The sequence below is a fragment of the Augochlora pura genome, chromosome 5 (genome assembly GCF_028453695.1).
Source record: "Augochlora pura isolate Apur16 chromosome 5, APUR_v2.2.1, whole genome shotgun sequence".
In the NCBI taxonomy this organism is placed as follows: Eukaryota; Metazoa; Arthropoda; class Insecta; order Hymenoptera; family Halictidae; genus Augochlora; species Augochlora pura.
In genome coordinates this window covers 1,027,982-1,047,107 of record NC_135776.1, presented here as the reverse complement: position 1 = coordinate 1,047,107, position 19,126 = coordinate 1,027,982, and the positions used below count along the sequence as shown (strand labels likewise).

At 34.7% G+C, this 19,126-nt stretch overlaps 5 protein-coding genes across 6 annotated transcripts; 3 read left to right on the top strand and 2 right to left on the bottom strand.

The window, feature by feature from the left end:
- Positions 1 to 63: 63 nt before the first annotated feature.
- On the top strand, positions 64 to 3,397 carry Zw10 (Zeste-white 10 kinetochore protein). The gene is made up of 10 exons (XM_078181288.1): positions 64 to 293; positions 457 to 659; positions 735 to 1,539; positions 1,608 to 1,756; positions 1,832 to 1,932; positions 2,008 to 2,183; positions 2,260 to 2,466; positions 2,534 to 2,671; positions 2,744 to 2,877; positions 3,066 to 3,397. The coding sequence occupies exons 1-10, from the start codon at positions 257 to 259 to the stop codon at positions 3,279 to 3,281; spliced, it is 2,166 nt and encodes a 721-aa protein (XP_078037414.1). The 5' UTR covers positions 64 to 256; the 3' UTR covers positions 3,282 to 3,397.
- A 289-nt stretch (positions 3,398 to 3,686) lies between these two features.
- Rsf1 (Repressor splicing factor 1) lies at positions 3,687 to 6,247 on the bottom strand. Its single transcript, XM_078181291.1, has 3 exons — positions 6,090 to 6,247; positions 5,221 to 5,809; positions 3,687 to 4,621 (listed from the first exon to the last, which is right to left on the bottom strand). The coding sequence occupies exons 2-3, from the start codon at positions 5,796 to 5,798 to the stop codon at positions 4,594 to 4,596; spliced, it is 606 nt and encodes a 201-aa protein (XP_078037417.1). The 5' UTR covers positions 5,799 to 5,809; positions 6,090 to 6,247; the 3' UTR covers positions 3,687 to 4,593.
- Positions 6,248 to 7,019: 772 nt separating this feature from the next.
- Positions 7,020 to 11,741, top strand: Sec15 (exocyst complex component Sec15). Of its 2 annotated transcripts, none has more exons than XM_078181287.1 (13): positions 7,020 to 7,400; positions 7,797 to 7,962; positions 8,032 to 8,318; positions 8,430 to 8,532; positions 8,606 to 8,851; positions 8,929 to 9,096; positions 9,166 to 9,237; positions 9,316 to 9,450; positions 9,513 to 9,883; positions 9,964 to 10,198; positions 10,272 to 10,413; positions 10,526 to 10,712; positions 10,786 to 11,741. In XM_078181287.1, the coding sequence occupies exons 1-13, from the start codon at positions 7,333 to 7,335 to the stop codon at positions 10,907 to 10,909; spliced, it is 2,304 nt and encodes a 767-aa protein (XP_078037413.1). In that variant the 5' UTR covers positions 7,020 to 7,332; the 3' UTR covers positions 10,910 to 11,741. The 2 variants fall into 2 exon arrangements, with proteins under 2 accessions (XP_078037413.1, XP_078037412.1); XM_078181286.1 differs by lacking the exon at positions 7,020 to 7,400 and adding an exon at positions 7,518 to 7,701.
- Eif4b (eukaryotic translation initiation factor 4B) lies at positions 10,404 to 14,652 on the bottom strand. The gene is made up of 12 exons (XM_078181289.1): positions 14,561 to 14,652; positions 14,216 to 14,347; positions 13,680 to 13,858; positions 13,498 to 13,605; positions 13,201 to 13,423; positions 12,881 to 13,126; positions 12,493 to 12,778; positions 12,365 to 12,413; positions 12,173 to 12,284; positions 12,019 to 12,100; positions 11,870 to 11,936; positions 10,404 to 11,806 (listed from the first exon to the last, which is right to left on the bottom strand). Exons 1-12 carry the CDS (start codon positions 14,568 to 14,570, stop codon positions 11,732 to 11,734), a joined length of 1,569 nt encoding a protein of 522 aa, XP_078037415.1. The 5' UTR covers positions 14,571 to 14,652; the 3' UTR covers positions 10,404 to 11,731.
- A 463-nt stretch (positions 14,653 to 15,115) lies between these two features.
- On the top strand, positions 15,116 to 18,897 carry LOC144470047 (proliferation-associated protein 2G4). Its single transcript, XM_078180842.1, has 7 exons — positions 15,116 to 15,313; positions 15,875 to 16,109; positions 16,197 to 16,359; positions 16,439 to 16,618; positions 16,698 to 16,946; positions 17,027 to 17,173; positions 17,244 to 18,897. Exons 1-7 carry the CDS (start codon positions 15,229 to 15,231, stop codon positions 17,346 to 17,348), a joined length of 1,164 nt encoding a protein of 387 aa, XP_078036968.1. The 5' UTR covers positions 15,116 to 15,228; the 3' UTR covers positions 17,349 to 18,897.
- Positions 18,898 to 19,126: the final 229 nt, after the last annotated feature.

Genomic DNA, 19,126 nt, shown 5'->3' with positions numbered 1-19,126 from the left:
TCCATTGAAACGCAGAAAAATCAAATTTAAACGTGTTTGAAATACATTTTATTCCAACTGCAGTAACAGAACATTCTATGACGTCGAAAATTGTCAGTGAACGTAAACAGTAAATAGTGCAATAGAGCAGAATGGAAAGGAACTTGGAGGTTATTTGATATTTATAATTGTTTATCGTAGATATCGTTATTTGAATATCCACAGAGAAATATATCCAAATTACGATCCAAGCCCGAAATTACAGATTGGAATCAACATGACATCGTTTTTAACTGATGTGTTAATCACAGCAGGTGCGTACATAGAGTAGCATAACGCATACAACTTTACAGGACATACAAAATTTCCCGCGAAAATATTTAAAGATATTGTATTTTTTTTACATTTTCATATTTAATACAACGTAATTTACGTACTTGAGTAGTTCAAATTTTATCGTATTGTTTCGTTGAACAGGTAAATTAGAAACAATAAATTTGAATGAAAAGATAAACGAAATAAAAACAGAAGTAACGAAATTGAAGGACAGTGTCCAGGATTTTATGGATGAAAATTATGTTGAATTTACATCGAAACTTACGAGGGATAAGCATTTAGTTTTGAAAGGGGAAACACTTCTCGAAGAGTTTAACGAATTACAAAAAAGGATAGATGATCAGGTATAAGGGCATGTACACATAAAAATTCTCGAGGGCGAATTATTATAAATTAATATTAATATCTCTTTACTTAAGGTGAAAATAGAGCTCTCAGGTTCTACAAAAGAACTAAAGACTCTCTCGCAGGCGTTGAAGGAATCAAATATGATGCTACAACTTTCTAATCAGCTGTTAACTTTGCATAAATGCATGAAGTCCATAAAGAATTATGAAGAGGAGAAACGTTATGTCGACGCGGCCAAAACATTATGTCAAATGCAGACAATATTATACAATTCCCAAAACGATCTCCGCGATCTCGACATATTTACAGCAATCGAGGAGGAGTATTTAAGTCTGTATACTTCCTTTTTGCCAAACACATCCTCGTTGTTAGACGAACGGATCTGCTGGACGGGCATCGAAGACAAAGACTCAAATATTATTACGTTAAGCGTCAAAGATGAATTCGACGATATGCAGGAATTGATTCAGGGACTATATTGCATTGATAATCTCTCCAGCCACCTGCATAAATTCGCGACCACCCTCATGGACCATGTAATCAACCCCATTATCAATGATGATTGTTCAGTCTATGTTTCTAATGCAAAAATATTCACCATTGAGATCTTGGACAAGAAAAAATCGCCAAGCTACAAGAGTGTACTGTACAATTTGAAGTTGTTGTTCAAATTTCTTTATGAACATTTTAATGTGATCACGCACGACGAGGAAACTTTCCTGGATAAGATAAAGCCTCATTTGCTGGATAGATTGTCCGCGTCCCTAACGACTAACTGCATCTCACGAATTGTTCCTACGTCCAGCGCTGATTTAAAAAACTTTACACCTATTGTCCAGACAATAGTTGACTTTCAAAACTTTTTGGTGGACATTGGTAGGGTTGCAACAATAATGTCTGCCACCAGACTGTTTTCGAATATGTAATAATTTATATTGTTGCAGGCTTTTTAACGTCGGAAGAACTGTTTCTATCGGAATATACAAAGAATATCGATAAACTTTTCATCGAAAGAATTTGCCAAGATTTATTAGCAAAGGCACGGAGCATTATGAAGAAAGATTTACACGATTGTATCACGTACGAACCACAGGCAAGTCTTTTTTAAAAATGAAAATCAATTATTTTAATTATTGTATAAATTATTAATAGACATTTAATCTTACAGGAACCGCTGGAGTTTTCTGGAGAGACGTACGATTATAATGATATGAAATTAGATGCAAAATTAAATGATAAAACGTTTCAACTTCCTAAATGTCAGATAAGGTATGAAAATATTTAGCGTCAACTATGGCCAATATACTCGTTGATATTTAAATTAATAAGTAATATTTGATTCAGTAAAAGTGCAAAAGAGACGCTTGATATTGCAAGAAGTATCCTAGACGAAGCATGTAACAGTTTAGATTCCTGTGCACTCAGATTATTTTATACGTGCCGAAATGTTTTCGAAATATACTCAGGATTAGTGCCGGAACATCACAGAAAGTTCTTGGAAACGATACCTCAACAAGTTGGTGAGAACTTAATTACTTCGTGCATACTAACAAGTTTTTAATACTTTAATTGATCACTTACATATCTTTTAATCAGCTGTATTCCATAATAATTGTATGTATCTCGCTCATAATCTTCTCACACTGGGACATGAATATAGAGACAAGCTACCAGAATCTCTAAAAGATTACAATCTAGTTTTCGCTGATCAAATACTAATACTAAGGGATGTCGGATCAGCGTATTTCTTAGAACATATGAAATACCAACGAAATATTATCTTTGACATTCTCAAAGAATCCGGTTAGTGAAAATCATATGGCAATTATCGATTGCTATAATGACGTCTAATGAAAATGTTTTTATCTAGGTTTGTCAGCGTTAGGTCAAACTGCGGAGCTGCAACCAAACACCGAACGTGCACTCAGACAGTGCATTCGACAACTGGAGTTACTGAAAACAGTTTGGCTAGACGTTTTACCTATAAACATATATTGTAGAGCTGTAGGTCAGTCTTTGTTCCTCAATGAAAATCGAACAAATGTTACGATGCTTTGTTTCTAATTGAATATCATTTTAGGATGCATCACGAATTCTATGATTGAAGATCTTATAATTAGAGTTGTATCTGTTGAAGACATTCCTGCAGATGTTGCGGCCGATTTGGGAACTTTGTTCAATATGATAGTTAAACGTGCACCAATAATATTTCCGGTGAGTTCATGAATTATAAGAAAAATGAGCAATTCCACTCAAAGTTTTTATTAAAAATTACAATGAGAATGTAATTATTAATAATTTGGTCTCGAAACAAATTCCACCAGCTGATCCTGTAAAATTAAACTGGAACAATATTATTTCTCTTTAATAACATTTCTTATAGAAGTTATTTCGTGTTTCAGGACCCTCAAAAAATTCATCAATACGTAAGGAAATGGGAAAAGTTTCTAGAACTGATCAAAGTGCTTGGTGCTTCCTTGAAAGAAATTGAAATTAGATGGGGAGGCGGTAAAGGCCCGCTAGCACGGGAATTTACAGCGTTTCAAGTGAAACAACTAATTAGAGCGTTATTCCAAAATACTGAACGCCGGTCTAATTTGTTAACTTCCATAAAGTAATATTATGTAATTTACGTTTTATTGTAAAAAATTAATTTTATGCATTTATTACTATAATGACCTGCATTTGTTACATTTGACAATGCAGTACTGAAAATACACTACTATCCCTTTTACTTACGATGTTTTCTTTACTCATCATTCGACTAATTTTAGATTGTAATACTTACGTAGCAATCCCATGCTATACCGAAAATTTCCAAATAATTATTTATAGTGAGATACAAAAATTGTTATCAGCTTTTGACATAATGATATAAATTTTGGATACCATTGTGGCGATTATGTTTTGCACTTATACAAAAAAGATCGTCGGAATCTTTGTCTATTCGTCGAAGAAAGAAACCAGTAAGTAGTGTAAACTTTAAGAAAGTAGACAAGCAGGCAGGCAGGCAGGGTGGCGGGCAGTAGTGAGAGCAAATCATTTAATAGATTTCCAATTCCACATCATTTACAGCAATGGCAAACATTATTACCATAATTTCAATTAGATTTCATTTGAGAATCCACAGTGACAAATGCTCAAAATTTCCAAATGCAATACTATCTCTGCACATATATTTAAAGGCCATACTTTAGATCATATGCAGCGATTTAATTTTGCAGCTCTTTAATCCTGTTTTGACGTATAAAAATCCTTTAAGGCAAAGCTGCACAATTAAGTATTATATACGAGCATGTAGTGTGCATTTGGCTAAAATTGCGCAAATTCTCTTTGCTTTACCTCACCTTATTAAACGTTAAGTACATCTATGATAGATGATGTAAAAGTATCGACCATTATATTAGAACCGCCTTAAAGAATATCAAAATTCCAAAGAAAAAAGAAGAAACAGAAAGGGCTAAGTTATAGAAGAATCTTATTGCATACTTTCTTCTTTAAAAAAAAGAAAAAAAAAGAGAAACACAAAAAAAGTATAAAAAAATGCATATAAAAAACTTATGAAAGATTACAGAATATATAATATTCTTTTTCAAATAGAAAGAATTCAAAACACTATAAAATAAGTTTAATCTACGATCGTATGGCTTGCTGATTCAAATCCTTTTTGATAATTTGTTTCATCTTTCTTTCATTCATTGTATATAAAGTTCGTAATAACACGTCTCTATGATTAATGAGTAATGTTCTGAAAATGATTACAAACTGTGGAACTAAAATTATACTATATAAATGGTATTGCACAACTTAATTCTGCAATGGTAGTTCTTGTCTATATACAGGTCGCTGCGTAGATTGGATAGAAATGTAGTCATCAGGGCGGGTAGCTGATTGGCCCGCGGTTCAGATTGGCAATGCAGTGTAGATCTTTTATGTGCATTCACGAAGATGACGATGACTGTGAACATGGAAGTGCAAAACAGGATGTCACATTACTTTCGCCTATACTCGGCGGAAAACTCTCATTGATTGAGAGACTATTTATAACTGCATAATACATTTGTACATGCAATAAATTCGTTCAGCTCAATTGCTGACTTTAGTGTCATGCAACAAATGATTTTTCTTATTTGTGTCTGTATTTTGCACACTGATCATCATAGGTTCAAGTAAATGTAAGAAATAAAAAAAATAAAAAAAAAATATATACATATATATTTATACATATGTATATGTATATACATATATATTATATTACATTACTTATTAAGAAGATTCCTTAATGTAATTTTTTATTTTTGTGTCTGTTTGCAATATCTATTTGCCAAACAATATCAATGGAATAAATTACCTACTCCAAACTAAAACCTTTGCGTTTTTGAAAAATATATTCAGATGATTTTTAGATACAATGCCTGTTACCAATAATAGAAGCAAATTAATGATTGCTTTTGTGTAGTTTTGGTCTTTGTTTGCCAAGTGAAACAGCTTCACTAAGCTCGTGTATGTATAGCATTTAATGTAAAATCATTTTACAAGGACTGGTATCATTAATACCTGCCACGAGCAGCCGGAGAACGACTTCGATACCTCGATGTGCCAGTGCCTTTGTTGGTATAATAATCAGCATTGGTTTCTCCACTATTATAGACATCTTGTGCATATCCTTCTCGCGTGACATACCCACTGGCACGATTGGTCATATAATCTTCGCCGTAGTAGTCTCTACCTCTACTTCCACCACCCTTGCCTGCATAGTAATTCCCGTAATCTGCATATGCATTATTGCCTCTGTAACTGAGTGCAGTGGAGACCGCAGACCCATAGCCCCTATTAGCAGCACCTCGATTTCCTCTGAATCCTCCCATACCACCCCTGCTTCCACCGCGACCTCTACCTCGTGAGATTTCGACTCTCAACTTGGCACCCATAATTTCTGTGCCATTCATACTGCTACACGCGAGTTCCGCTTCATTCATATTTAAAAACTCGATAAAGGCAAACCCTGGGGGGTTGAACGCAACCCAAACTTTGTTCAGCTTGCCATATTTCTCAAACTCTGTCTGGAGGTCCTCCTTTTTTATGCTCTCATTCAGGCCGCCGACATACACTCGTGTGTATCCTTCTGGTGTCATTTTTTTCTTGCCTAAAAAATTGCACTCCAATATTATACAAATAAGGATAGATACACTTCAAGATAAATCGGAGATGCAAATAAACTGAGGACGGTACGAAAAGTTCGACGCAACGGTCCTACAGTTATTTTCACACGAACACGATTGCCAGAACAACGGCGCGATAAAATAATCACTTTTTTTTTGCTATGCCCCGCAAATTGAACAATAGACCTGGAAACGCAGGAAAATCAAGCACTTGCGCGCCAATGATTTCGAAAACGGTTACTGCTCGCAGAACGATTTACTTACTCGTATTTTACGTCTTGTTGAAATATTCCGTTTCTAAATGAAGTATTTCGGAGATTTTCAAAGAAAAAGGATATCCAGTGCACCGTCACTACGACAGAATCGATAGGTGAGGATCAACCGGGGTTCACACTGCACAGAACTACATCCGACGACTTGGCGTCTCCAACCCAGACGCCAAAAGTTCGTACGGTTTACTCGAACTAAGTTTTTTGTGTTCCGAAATTATTACGAGCGAAAGACTTTTTACTATTTGAAATATTATTCAATTAATTATCCAATTACCACAAAAAAAGAATAATAATAAAGAATATTCAAATGCAGAATTGAAGAGAAAATATTTCATTCGCCTCCGATATATCGTTCCCACTCTACAGTTCCACTTTACTCGAGCAGACTATACTTGCGGTTTTGTTTATCTTCGGAAGTCAAATTTATCAAAACCAATATACATCTGATAAATTGAACAATGAACAAACCAAATCGCTCGAAAATACTATGTTATTTATAATATTTTTTTTAGGAATAGATATTTCAGCTTAAAATGATAAAAATTTAAGTATTGCATCAATTTGATCGCCGGTTCTAATCGATATGTTACTTATGTACAGACTGTAGATTGTATTACGTGTCAATATTACTTTAAGTATACAACCTAACAAATATGACGAGTAACTTTTTCAATTGCAAATTATTTTGGAACTTTGATGTTGTCCGCTGAATCCTCTTTATCATACTATCGTTTTAGAAATGATAGTGACTGTTTTAAAAATGACACTCATCATTTTAACTAGCAATTGAAATCTATGTAGATATACGTATGTAGAAATATCGTAGCAGATATGATTGAATCTAAGTAATTCGAATAATTTTTAATGCTATAGGATCCATCGTACAATAAACCACTTTGTACTGTTAAATTGGACAGTTCACTGACCGCCGGAAAGTGACACACGACATAAGCGACACTTTAACGTGGTAGACAATGTAGTTTCGCGGAAGATGGCAGTTCAAACGAATGATATGTACTGACGACTGACACTGTCATTCGGACAATTGTTCTAATGACAGAAACGTTCTAGCAAAATCTGTAGGCTTAGTTTATTCTCTTGACTCAACATGTAATTGCACAACAAATCGATATTACTCGACCTTGATAAATTTGAGGGTGTTCGATCAACTTTATCAATTTCGTTGACGCCTCTTCATTTTATCGCATTAGGGTTTTTCTTAGCATTTAATTAAAATGCAACGGTACGATATTTTTATACAAGAAATCGAGGGCATAGACGATTATTTGGGCCCAACTTTTCGGTACGTAAAACTATGAGAAAATCATGCATTTGTTATCGGTATTTTGGTCAAAAGACGCGCCCCCGAAGCAACCCCTTCACGCAGATGCGGTCATTTATCCTGCATATGCGCACTGGAAGGGTAGAAAACGGGGGTGGTTGTCCCTGTTGTAAAATAAAGACGAATCGAATTAGGGTTGTACCATGTCAAGGTTGTCAACTAACCAAGTTGACAATCTATTGTCAAGTATGGTACCTAAACACGAGTACCTGCTGTATGAAATAGAATCAACAGATACTAATAGTATAGGGCTTGTTTTCAGGTACCATTGTCATCAATTATCTCCGCAGAAACAAAAAATTTAAAAGACCAAAGAGCAAAAACAACTTATTGTCTATAAATTCTTCTTTTTTTTAGGGCTATTTACGATGGTCATGAACATCAAAAGTTTATGGAAAAGCTTGATGAGCGTATCAAGGCCCATGACAAAGACATTGAACGAATGTGCAACCATCACTATCAAGGTTTCATTGATTCGATAAGAGAACTTCTGCAAGTTCGTTCTCAAGCTCAACAACTCAATGTTAGTGTTATTTTCCAACATTCTACGATTTTATAACGGCAACTTTATATTTCTAATTGCTTTCTGTAGGCTGAGATATTGGAGCTTGACAAGCGCATCACTGCTACCTCCACCAAAGTGATAGAAAAGGGAGAAGAACTTGTTAGAGCACGCAAAGTAGAGAGTAACATGGCTGCAGCAGTAGACAGTCTTACCATGTGTCTTCCTGTTTTAGCTGCGTATGCAAAGTTGCAGAAACAATTGAAAGACAAACGTTATTATCCAGCTCTAAAGACACTGGAACAGTTGGAACACCATGATTTACCAAAAGTAACAAATTATAGATTTTCTTCACAAATTACTCAGCAAATACCACAGTGAGTAATGCCACAAGATAAAGCAAAATTTATTTTTACAGCAGAATGTAAAATATTTGCACAGAAATGTATAAATGACATTCAGCAACTGATAGATTGCACTGATTTTAGACTACGTGAGAATATAAAGGATGCTTCCATGTCTGATTTAAGAGACTTTTTAGAAAATATTAGAAAATACTCACCTAAAATTGGCGATGTTGCTATGAGACACGTAAGTATAGCATATAGGATTCATTTATAAATGAATCCTCATGTATCTGATGGACTATACAATCTTCAAACAGACGCAAGAACAATTAACTATCGAGGCCGAGATCATCGGTCGGAAAAAGAAGAGATCGCAGACTAGAACATCTGTACCGAATGACGGCGAAGAAGAATTAAGTGCTCAAGACTTAATGGATTTTAGTCCAGTGTATCGTTGTATGCATATTTATACAGTACTACGAGAAGGAGAAACGTTTAAAACATATTACAGACAGCAAAGGAAACAACAAGCTAGATTAGTTTTACAGTCACCCATTAATATGGTACATATCATTATTATGTTTCATTTACAGAAGTAATTTCTTCGAATGTATACTCAATTTTGGTTTTATGTTTCCAGCATGAGAGTATAGCAGGCTATCAAACTTACCTACAAGGAATTGTGGGATTCTTTGTAGTGGAAGATCATATTTTGAATACAGGCAATGGTTTAGCAACGAGGATTTACTTGGATGAATTGTGGTCCATGGCATTGTCCCAGATAGTCAATGCACTCCGTACTCATTCTGTAAGTAATAAACTATTATTAGAACTATTCATAAAAACTATTGAAATATCATCTACAATACTCTTTTAGGCATACTGCACGGATGCAAGACTTATTCTGAGAATCAAAAATCTGATAATGTTGTTCAATACAACTTTAAGAGTAAGTGATGACCTGATGTAGTATTAATTAATAACACTGGATAAAAATATTTATTATCTATTTTTTCTTCTTATATAGAATTACGGGTATTCTGTAGGACAACTTTGGGATTTGTTACAAGAAATTCGTGTACATTACAACGAGGTTCTGATGCAGCATTGGGTGCAAGTGTTCAGAGACATTTTAGATGAAGATAGTTTCCTACCAATTCAGGTACGTATTTGTATGGGATATTTTATACATTATAAAAATTACGTATGGATTACAATTTTTAGGTCACAACACAAGAGGAATATGACAATATTCTGGATCTATTTCCCTATCACGACGAAGAATTAGAAAAAACGGAATTTCCGAAAAAGTTCCCATTCTCGGATATGGTACCAAAAGTTTACCAGCAAGTGAAAGAATTCATCTATGCCTGTCTCAAGTTTTCGGAGGACTTAAATTTCACACAGACCGAGATAGATGAAATGATTTGCAAATCAACCAACTTGTTATTAACGAGAACATTTAGCGGTTGTCTATCTTCTTTATTTCAGAAGCCATCTTTGGCTCTCTTACAAGTAGTTCAGATTATTATAAACACAGGGTACCTTGAAAAATCTACGAAGTATCTGGAAGAGTTTGTAACCAATATCACGGGGTAAGAATAAAATTATTATTAAACTATGAGTAATATTTCTAGAATTAATTTATTACTAATTAATATACAAACAATTGCAGAACACCGCATGAAGGACAACTAAGCTGCATGGGTGTTGAATCAGCTATGTTTAGAGTAGCCAGAGACGATGCTGAGAAACAGATTTGCAACAAATTAACGAATAAGCTAGACGAATTCTTGGAATTAGAAAATTATGACTGGAATCTAGCAGAACCTCAAGGACATGCATCCGGTTTCATCACTGATCTCATAGCATTTTTACAAAGTACTTTCACCTGTTTCACCAATTTACCCGTAAGTATTTCACGTAAAGTAGCACAATCATGAAATTTCAAGAAATTATAAATAATAAATATTCATCTTTTAGGAAGAAGTTGCTCAAGTTGCTTGTAAAGCTGCTTGTTCTCATATAGCGAAAGCTATATTAGCCATTCTAATTAGCGAGGACGTAAAACAGATATCTATGGGTGCTCTTCAACAAGTCAATTTAGATACAATACAGTGTGAACGTACGTGTTCGTTTTATTTGTTTCATTAAGATGTACATTATCTGGTTACAGAATATTCGTAGCTGCACCGAGTCGATTGGCATATAACTTAAAAAGATACGAAAACTTTTAGAATTCGCCGCCTCGGAACCTGTGGTCGGTTTGCCTGAAGGAACCTTGCTTCAAAATTTCGCACAATTAAGACAATTACTAGATTTATTCATGAGTTTGGACTGGCCTACTTATTTTCACGACTACGGCCACGAATCGAGTAAATATCATCTGGTAACTCCGAACATGGCTGTACTGTTGTTAGAGAAGTATGTAACTGTATTATATATTGTTTGGTGCAATATTTCACCTGTATCTATATATCAAAATATATGTTTATAGATTAAAAGAGTCTGATAAGAAAACAGTATTCGCTGTACTGAAAAAGAGCGAAAGAGATAAGAAGAAACTATTAGAAACCGTATTAAAACAGCTACGCCAATTGGCGCAGACTACTCAGCAGTAAACGAAACCGAAGTCAATATGTATATACCTCAAGAAAGATTGTAAATACATAATTTTTAATATATATGTCTCCAAGCATAATTCTTCGAAAATTATTGTTATTACGATAAAATGGCTATAAAAGATTTCTTATTGATCAGTCCACGTTTTAGTTTCAAGATATTGTCACGATTGTTAACAGTTCAATGTGACGACCTAACACACAGATGCATAATAGATTGCGTTCATGTTGATGTAACATTTCGATGTTCAAATGCAATTACCTATACAATTTCTGTTCATTAAATCATGCGTGATATCGAATTCTAGGCACTTGAATATAATACATCGCTCAAGTTCCCATAACTTATCATTTTAATCGTTCCCTCCTAAATTGGCATTGTTATATTACATGTAAATGAGTCATACATCGTAAAATAACTGTACAGTAGATAAAGTATGATGTACAAAGTCCCAATTCCTAAGTCTTACAGATTGAATTATCTTTAGAATTAAATATTAAAAAAAAAAGACAAAAAATACGTCAATGTAACTCCACCGTTCTAATATTATTAAATTTCGCACACTGATTTAATGGTATTGAACGATCGTTGCCAAAATATAAAGTAAATACATATATAGATAGATAATTATATTATGAATAATAAAATAGATTAAATACAAATCAACAATAATTCCTGTAAAATAATACCAAGAGCTTAGTGTTTGATTCAAGAATCAATTCGATAAGTATCTTTTAATAGAGATAAAACAAATTAATAATATGCATATATAGACCAATTTATGATGCGTGTGGCACAATTTCATTGATGACATACAATGATCAGAATAAATCATCCAAAAAGTCGGGGTTGAAGTCATCATGTAGCATGGAATACTTGTTGGAAGCTACGAAATTCTGTAATAAACAAAGTTATGTATAATCATTACCATAAATATTCGTTCATATTTTTCAACTTACTGGAGCTTGTTCATCCTTTATCTTTGACATTTTGCTGATATCGTCTTTTTCTTTGTCTTTTCGGTCTCTACAAATGCATATTAAAAAGAATTATATACTGATTTTTTAAAATAAAAATGATCTGTGTAAAAATAAGAAAGACGAATTACCTATCTGAACCACGAGTTTCGTTTGATCTTTGGGGTCCACCACTGCGAAAGGAAGATGGGCCTCTAGATTCCGCATATTGATCTAAATAAAGAGAAATTCATATATAAAAATGCATCGATAAATTTCTTTGGAAATAATCTTAATATAAATTACCAGAATGGGCGGGTTGACTTTGCGGTGTTGGTCTTTCATTTCGTCGACTTCTATCGTCATCACTTCGCCAAGTTAGTCGACCTCTATCCTTTTCCCTGTCTTCACGACCTTCCTAGAAAAGTTCATAAAAGTTTGGTCAAGTATGGAAATAGCAGTATAGGCTGTAAAACTCTGTATATATTGATTACTTACTCCATTACGTCTGCCCCAAGTACCATCTTTACCACGTTTCTCTGCATCACTGAAATATAAAAGATCAATTTTACACCAATTTTATTTCCATACTTCAATAGTATCACTAGTTTGCTAATTCTATTTACCCTTCATCTCTGAACTTCGGTTCTGAATACAATTTAGCTAGACGTTCTTCTATCTCTCTGTCCCTGGCGGTGGTATCCACTGGTTTTGCTGCACCGAATATATTGGCTGACGGAGTAGGTGCAGGAGCTGGTGTAGAAGCAGGAGGAGGGGTAGAAGCCTGAGTGGTAGCCGGAGCAGCAGCAGATGAAGAGCCCTCTCTTATAGGTTGATCTTCTTTTGCAGCACCACCTTCTACAGGTTTCGTACGGGGTCGCAATTGCAATTTCGGTCTACTCCTTGCATCAGCTAAAACATAGAAATATTTCTATAGCGAAAAGTTTTGGAAGATATTGAAAAACGTCTATGAAACTCTGTGGCTTCAACGACGTGAGTATTAGTTATATTTACTGTCAATAGGCGGTGGTAATTTTGTTTGCTGACGCTGACCATCTCGATCATATTCACCATCACCATAATTACGACGCGGTCCAAAACTGCTCCTTCTATCACCATCTCTATCTCTGCTGCCCCTATCATAGCGAGGCCATTCCCTGTCTTTGTCATCGTCTCTGAAACCACCTCTGTCTCGCATCGGCGGTCTTCCTCTGTCGTTGTTTTCACGCCACCCACCGGGTTTATAATCGTAATCGGAGCCTAGATGATGTAGGTTTTATTAGTCTTTTTACAAATTGTAACTACGATAGTCTATTCAAAAGTGATTGTAGTACCTTCGCGATCATCTCTTCTGTCTCTATCTCTGTTATCGTATCGGCTTCGATATGAGTCTCCATCTGCAGGTACACTGTCCCTTGGACCGCTTCTCCAATCTCCAGACGTACGCTCGGGATCATCATAAGCATCTCTACGATTATCTCTACCCATACGTCCACCGCGACGATCATCGTTAGAGCTATTTAAAACATCGATCCGTACTCTTCTCGTTTTCATAGACTGTGAACAATACAAAATATATACTATTTATATTGAATAATACTGTTGTCACATTCGAAAACACAAACACTTACGGTATTGGGTAAATTAAGAGCATCAATTAAACTCTGACGATCTTCAAATTCAATATATCCATATCCCTTCAGTTTAGTTGAATCTTTTGGTAGACGAATATTAGCAATCTACAAAATAAAAATAATATAAATTGTTCTAACATGTGAAATTTCTTGTAAATAAATAAAGAAGATAATTTGACCTTCATGTCCGAAAAAAATTCTGCTAGATATGCTTCATCCACTTCATAAGGAAGATTAGAAAGCGATGCTACAAAAGGAGGATTAGTTGGGACATCATCATCAAGACCCCTCGGATCTCTTGCAGCTCTCGGAGCAGTCGGTAGGACAAGAGAATCCTTGCTGCTTCTCGATGTATAACCTTCCAACACAAAGGAACAGTTTTAAGGACAACTTACTTGTTTATAATTCATTAAAAAATTCTGAATGAATTTTCTTTGATTCCTAAAGTATTATTAAGTAACTACCTTAGTTATCAGATGAAGAGAAGATTTTTCTATATCTATATTTATCTTTTAGAATACATTGCTGATGAATATTCATAATTCTATGCTTGATGACCATTTATAATATTTTTCTTTTTTTTATAAATTATTTTTATATGTATACTATACAATAAGGATGCTCCATTATTATTTAATATAAATATTATTGAAAATGAATGCGAAGATATTGAAATAAAACGATAACAGTCGAAGTATGTATGATTTCGTTTTACCGTGTTCCTCTTCTGTATCATCTGCCCAATTGGTCAATGGTTTTATTGGCACAGTGGGTGTTGTACCCCCATCAGCCAAAAATTCCATTAAATCTAGGGTTTTGCACTTCTTCTTCTTTCCTTTCTTGGTTGCTACGAAAAAAGGCGGGCGTTAGTCGACATTATACAAAGAAATCTTTAATACATAGTACTCCAATATTGAAAGCATGCTGGACTTGGCAAGAAGTTTGGTTATGTCGTAATAAAATGGTAAAAGCATATCAACACCATCGATTTCATTGCTCGCAATAAGAATTAATCAGTGAAACGCGTAGCGTTGATCTGTATTTTCTGAGAAGAATTTACCTGTAGACATGATTGCTGCTCGAATTTAACTGGATGTAAATCAAATCCGCGTTTCGATAGAGCACAGGACCAACCTCAGGATCCATAAGGCATGAAACACGTTTTAGAAGGACGCATGTCAACCAACATTGGACATTGCGATTTTTCTGATGGCACGGCAAAACGTGTTGCATACGTACATTTATTTTTCGGAAACCTTACTCCAAACGAACGACAAAAATAAATCTATACACAATTTTCGAAGTCATCGATTAAAAGTAATTTTTCATTTGTATTCTAATACATTGAATATCTAAAACAATCAATCGATATTTTCGGACGATCATAGATGCATTATATTATTAATAGTAAATTATTTTGGAAGAATAATTGGCAATACCGTAAAACGATATTACAACGTATTTATCAACATCGAAATTTTGATCCTACGAAAATATTGCTATTTACAGAAATAGAATGATCGATACATGATGTACATATGGGGGAGGTTTGACTTCGATTCCGATATTGTTGATGACCATCTATAGAAAGTTTCGTAGCACACGATTCAGATTCAGGATTCAGTTCAAGACGGTCAGTAGCGCCGACTGTTACACGCTCTGTGCTGTGCAGAAGCAACTGCAAAGGAGGTTCATAGTCACGTGATTGTAACATAGTGTGCTGAAGACATGGCGGACAAAGACGAGAATGAGAAGACCATTGCTGAAGACTTCGTTGTCACCAAGTATAAAATGGCTGGCGGGATCGTGAATCGTAAGGAAACGACTTAACGCTGTCTAATGAACCGCAGAATCCAGAAGTGGTACCGTCCCGTAAAACTACGAGCCCCATAATGTTCTATTTTCCGGTTGGCCATATGGAATGTGGCGCGCTAATGCCGGGCCCCCTTACCATGTGGGATAGACCAGCATTGACCATTACGTTTCGATAACTTGTCGATAACTAATGCTGTATTTTCATGTTTTCATGAATGCTTGATCGAACAGAAAATTATTCACGATTTTCCACTCGATCTAAGAATTCTCGTCTGTTCTTTTCTCAACTAGAACTTTTCGTTTTTACTTGTGGATCACGATTTGCTCGTCCCATCGCCGTCTTTCCATTTTTGTACAAGTTATGGAACACTCGTTTCATTGTTTTCATGTTACCGAATTTGTATTTCGTTAACTCTTAAGTTTGTCTGTATAAGTACTACCGATGTATCACTCGTATGTTGACTAAATTTTATGAATTGTTTCTTAATTATGCCCAAGACGATTATCTGTAAAATTTTACATCTTACTGTATGTAATAAGTAATTATTGTGCCTTATAGGAGTACTAAGGGAAGTGTTAGATAAATGTGTTGTTGGGGCATCTGTAAGAGAGATATGCGAGTATGGAGACAAATTGTTACTAGAAGAAACTAGCAGGGTTTTTAAAAAGGAGAAAGAAAAGAAGAAAGGAATTGCTTTTCCTACATGCATATCGGTTAATAATTGTATTTGTCACTTCTCACCAATTGCAAATGAACCAGATCTTATTCTTAAAGATGAGGACATGGTAAAAGTGTAAGTTCATCATTTGAGAATTTATCGTTGAACATTATAAGAAAATAATGCATCATATTTATTGTTAAAATTTTTTCAAAATTTTAGAGATCTTGGAGCACACATTGATGGCTTCATAGCAGTTGTTGCACACACTATTGTTATAGGTTCATCACCAGAAAAAAAAGTTACGGGTAGAAGGGCAGATGTAGTATTAGCTGCACATTATGCGTCTCAAGCTGCATTAAGGCTTTTGAAGCCAGGTACAGAGGTAAGGCTCAAGTTTGATACAAAATGAGTATTGCATCAAGAACTTAACAATTATTTATATAATTATTTTGTTCCTTTAGACTTATACAATAACTGGTACTGTAGAAAAAATTTGTGAAGCATACAAATGTAAACCCATAGAAGGAATGTTGAGCCATCAATTGAAACAGTTCAAAATTGATGGTGAGAAAACTATTATTCAAAATCCCAATGATGCACAGAAGAAGGAACACGAAAAATATACCCTAGAAACTCACGAGGTGCTTAATACTATCAAATGATTTACTGCAGCAAAGAAGATATCCGTATGACGAGATTGTATGTGTATATTTTTATCAGGTATATGCTATGGACGTCGTGGTTAGTACCGGCGAAGGTGTAGGAAAAGAACAAGACACACGTGTGACGATATTTAAGAAAACAGAGGAAACATATCAGCTGAAACTGAAAGCGTCACGCATGTTTTACAGTGAACTCACTCATAAACACGGCTTGATGCCATTTAATTTACGCACTTTTGAAGACGAAAAAAAGGCAAAAATGGCGGTGGTGGAATGTGTGAGTCATAGGCTGATTGAACCATTCCATGTAAGTTTTCATTACAACAAAGGTTCTTTTTCTCGTTACATTGTGGATTCAATATACATATATGTATTTTTTAAAATTAGGTACTATATGAGAAGCCAAATGAATTTGCTGCGCAATTCAAATTCACGGTACTATTAATGCCAAACGGGCCACATAAGATAACAGGACTTCCCTTCGACCTCGATACTTATCAGTCCGACTGCGTTGTCGAAGATCCAGAATTGAAGGTATAGATGAAATATTTGATTCGTTTAAGTTACCAAACAACTTCCCTCTCATTAATCGGTTTTTCTACAGAATCTTCTGTACACCTCTGCAAACCCGAAATCAGCAAAGAAGAAGAAAAAGAAGGCTGAGAAATCCGTAGGTGAAGTGGCAATGGAAGTCGACGCCAAGGCCTAACACAACCATTTCAGCGTTCATCATAACGTTTTGACATCGTGCACTTTATGTTACTTTTCGTTTATTAGCTTCAGAGCAGAAACTGGACACTATTCGACGTCATTGATCCTCTGTATCTATTCCGTCACAGGAACGCATAACATAAAAATTGTGAACCTTCACATCGTTCTGCCCGTATAACGCCAGAAAAATCATTGTTAATCGTGTAATACATACATATTTTTATTATTTGAGGAAAGTGTCGAGATTTCTGCCCTGTAAGAATTCGACCTTGCAATCACATTATGCCGCCACTTATTGACACTTATGTTTTTATAGCGGAATATCTTTTAATGGACCATGGTATTATATACTGAACGACAATTATTCATAAGACATTTTGCAGCTGATCTGTATTACATTTCGAGTATATGGAACTTGTTTCGCAGAAAAATGGTCGATTTTGTGACTGTATTGTGCGAGTTAGATCAACCGAGCCAGAAAGTGGAATTGCACGTGCATTCATATTGTTTCTTTTTTTAGAACAATCAACAATAAAGTACAATTTTTATTTCGTAAATATTCTTGCATTATAACGAAAGTATATTAGATTAAACGATGTCCGTTTGAAATTTTAATTGGACCAATAGAATTTACTAATTTTCTCAGAATCACTCTTAATCACAGTTATTGAATGCACTGCTAACGATACGTCACGATTCACTTTGACACCGTTACTGGTTTTGCACTAGTTAATTTTTTGGATCTCGTGTCTAGTAAATGGGAATCACCATTAAAGAAAGAGGAAAAGAAAAACTATAAAAAAATAACATCTAATGTTAAATTGTACAATTGGAATGGAAATGTTCATATTCGAATTCCGTATAAACAATGACATGCCAATGAACTCACGGATTATTTCGTTGCAAAGCTATAACCCAACCGTCAGAAAACATTTTAATCTATTGGATTCCGCGCTTCCAGCGGAAGTTCATAAAATTTAATAATTACAGGTGCACCTCGTGTTATTCATGTTCGAGTGAAAAAGAAGTAAATCGAAAAAATGATTCGAAGAACAAAATATTCTTTGAGAATGCTTGTCTTGCCGTGGTGAAAGGCGAAAATTATGAAATATTATAACATTGTAATGATAGTTTTGTATAAGGAGGATAGATAATGTATCTGTTATAGATATTTTTTCTACTCAAGTTGTGCATATGTCGAATGTTACCGAGTGTGCTTGTAAAACAAAAGATGTCTTAGGCCATCGTGCACTGTCCTTCATTTGCCCTGATTTGAATACCTTTTTCTCTTTACATTTCACACATTAGTTAACATATTTATTGAATACTGGGAAAGTTTTTATGATAACACTTGCAGTCACCAGGGAGAGTTCACAATTAAACTTATTCGATACTTTTATTGCACGGAGGTCAAAGGTTGAAATGTCTACGATGCAAAAGAGGACTGTGCACAAAGTTCATACTGAACATAAAATTGAAAATGGTGATATGAAATTGTTATTAAAAAAATTTAATAACAAGCTAATAACTATAAATTTTGACAAGTGCATATTTCTTTTTTTCTTATTCGAGATAGTGGCATATTAATGCATAATCTGTAAGATACTGTCTACATCTGAAGTTACACAACACTTTTAGATTACAAATTTCTATCGAACAAGATAGAATTTTATGGATTATGACTTACTAAGTTTTCTATACTATAAGAACTCTCTGATGAAAGTAAGAACAAAACATCAGAAATATAGAAACGTATTCGCAGTCGTGTCTTTATTG

Excerpts from the sequence above, each read along its gene's own strand:
- Eif4b (XM_078181289.1), bottom strand. Across the intron at positions 13,606-13,679 it reads AATTTTTTTCGGACATGAAG|ATTGCTAATATTCGTCTACC; the intron begins GTCAAATTATCT and ends TTTATTTTGTAG. Across the intron at positions 13,424-13,497 it reads CTCTTAATTTACCCAATACC|TCTATGAAAACGAGAAGAGT; the intron begins GTAAGTGTTTGT and ends TATTGTTCACAG.
- LOC144470047 (XM_078180842.1), top strand. The coding sequence starts at position 15,229 with ATGGCGGACAAAGACGAGAATGAGAAGACCATTGCTGAAGACTTCGTT. Across the intron at positions 16,947-17,026 it reads GGCTGATTGAACCATTCCAT|GTACTATATGAGAAGCCAAA; the intron begins GTAAGTTTTCAT and ends TTTTAAAATTAG. Across the intron at positions 17,174-17,243 it reads TCGAAGATCCAGAATTGAAG|AATCTTCTGTACACCTCTGC; the intron begins GTATAGATGAAA and ends GTTTTTCTACAG.
- Rsf1 (XM_078181291.1), bottom strand. The coding sequence starts at position 5,798 with ATGACACCAGAAGGATACACACGAGTGTATGTCGGCGGCCTGAATGAG. Across the intron at positions 4,622-5,220 it reads TCTCCGGCTGCTCGTGGCAG|TCATCGTCATCTTCGTGAAT; the intron begins GTATTAATGATA and ends CCATGTTCACAG.
- Sec15 (XM_078181286.1), top strand. The coding sequence starts at position 7,583 with ATGTCAAGGTTGTCAACTAACCAAGTTGACAATCTATTGTCAAGTATG. Across the intron at positions 7,702-7,796 it reads AGTATAGGGCTTGTTTTCAG|GGCTATTTACGATGGTCATG; the intron begins GTACCATTGTCA and ends TCTTTTTTTTAG. Across the intron at positions 10,199-10,271 it reads CCTGTTTCACCAATTTACCC|GAAGAAGTTGCTCAAGTTGC; the intron begins GTAAGTATTTCA and ends TTCATCTTTTAG.
- Zw10 (XM_078181288.1), top strand. The coding sequence starts at position 257 with ATGACATCGTTTTTAACTGATGTGTTAATCACAGCAG. Across the intron at positions 660-734 it reads AAAAAAGGATAGATGATCAG|GTGAAAATAGAGCTCTCAGG; the intron begins GTATAAGGGCAT and ends TCTTTACTTAAG. Across the intron at positions 1,757-1,831 it reads GTATCACGTACGAACCACAG|GAACCGCTGGAGTTTTCTGG; the intron begins GCAAGTCTTTTT and ends TTAATCTTACAG.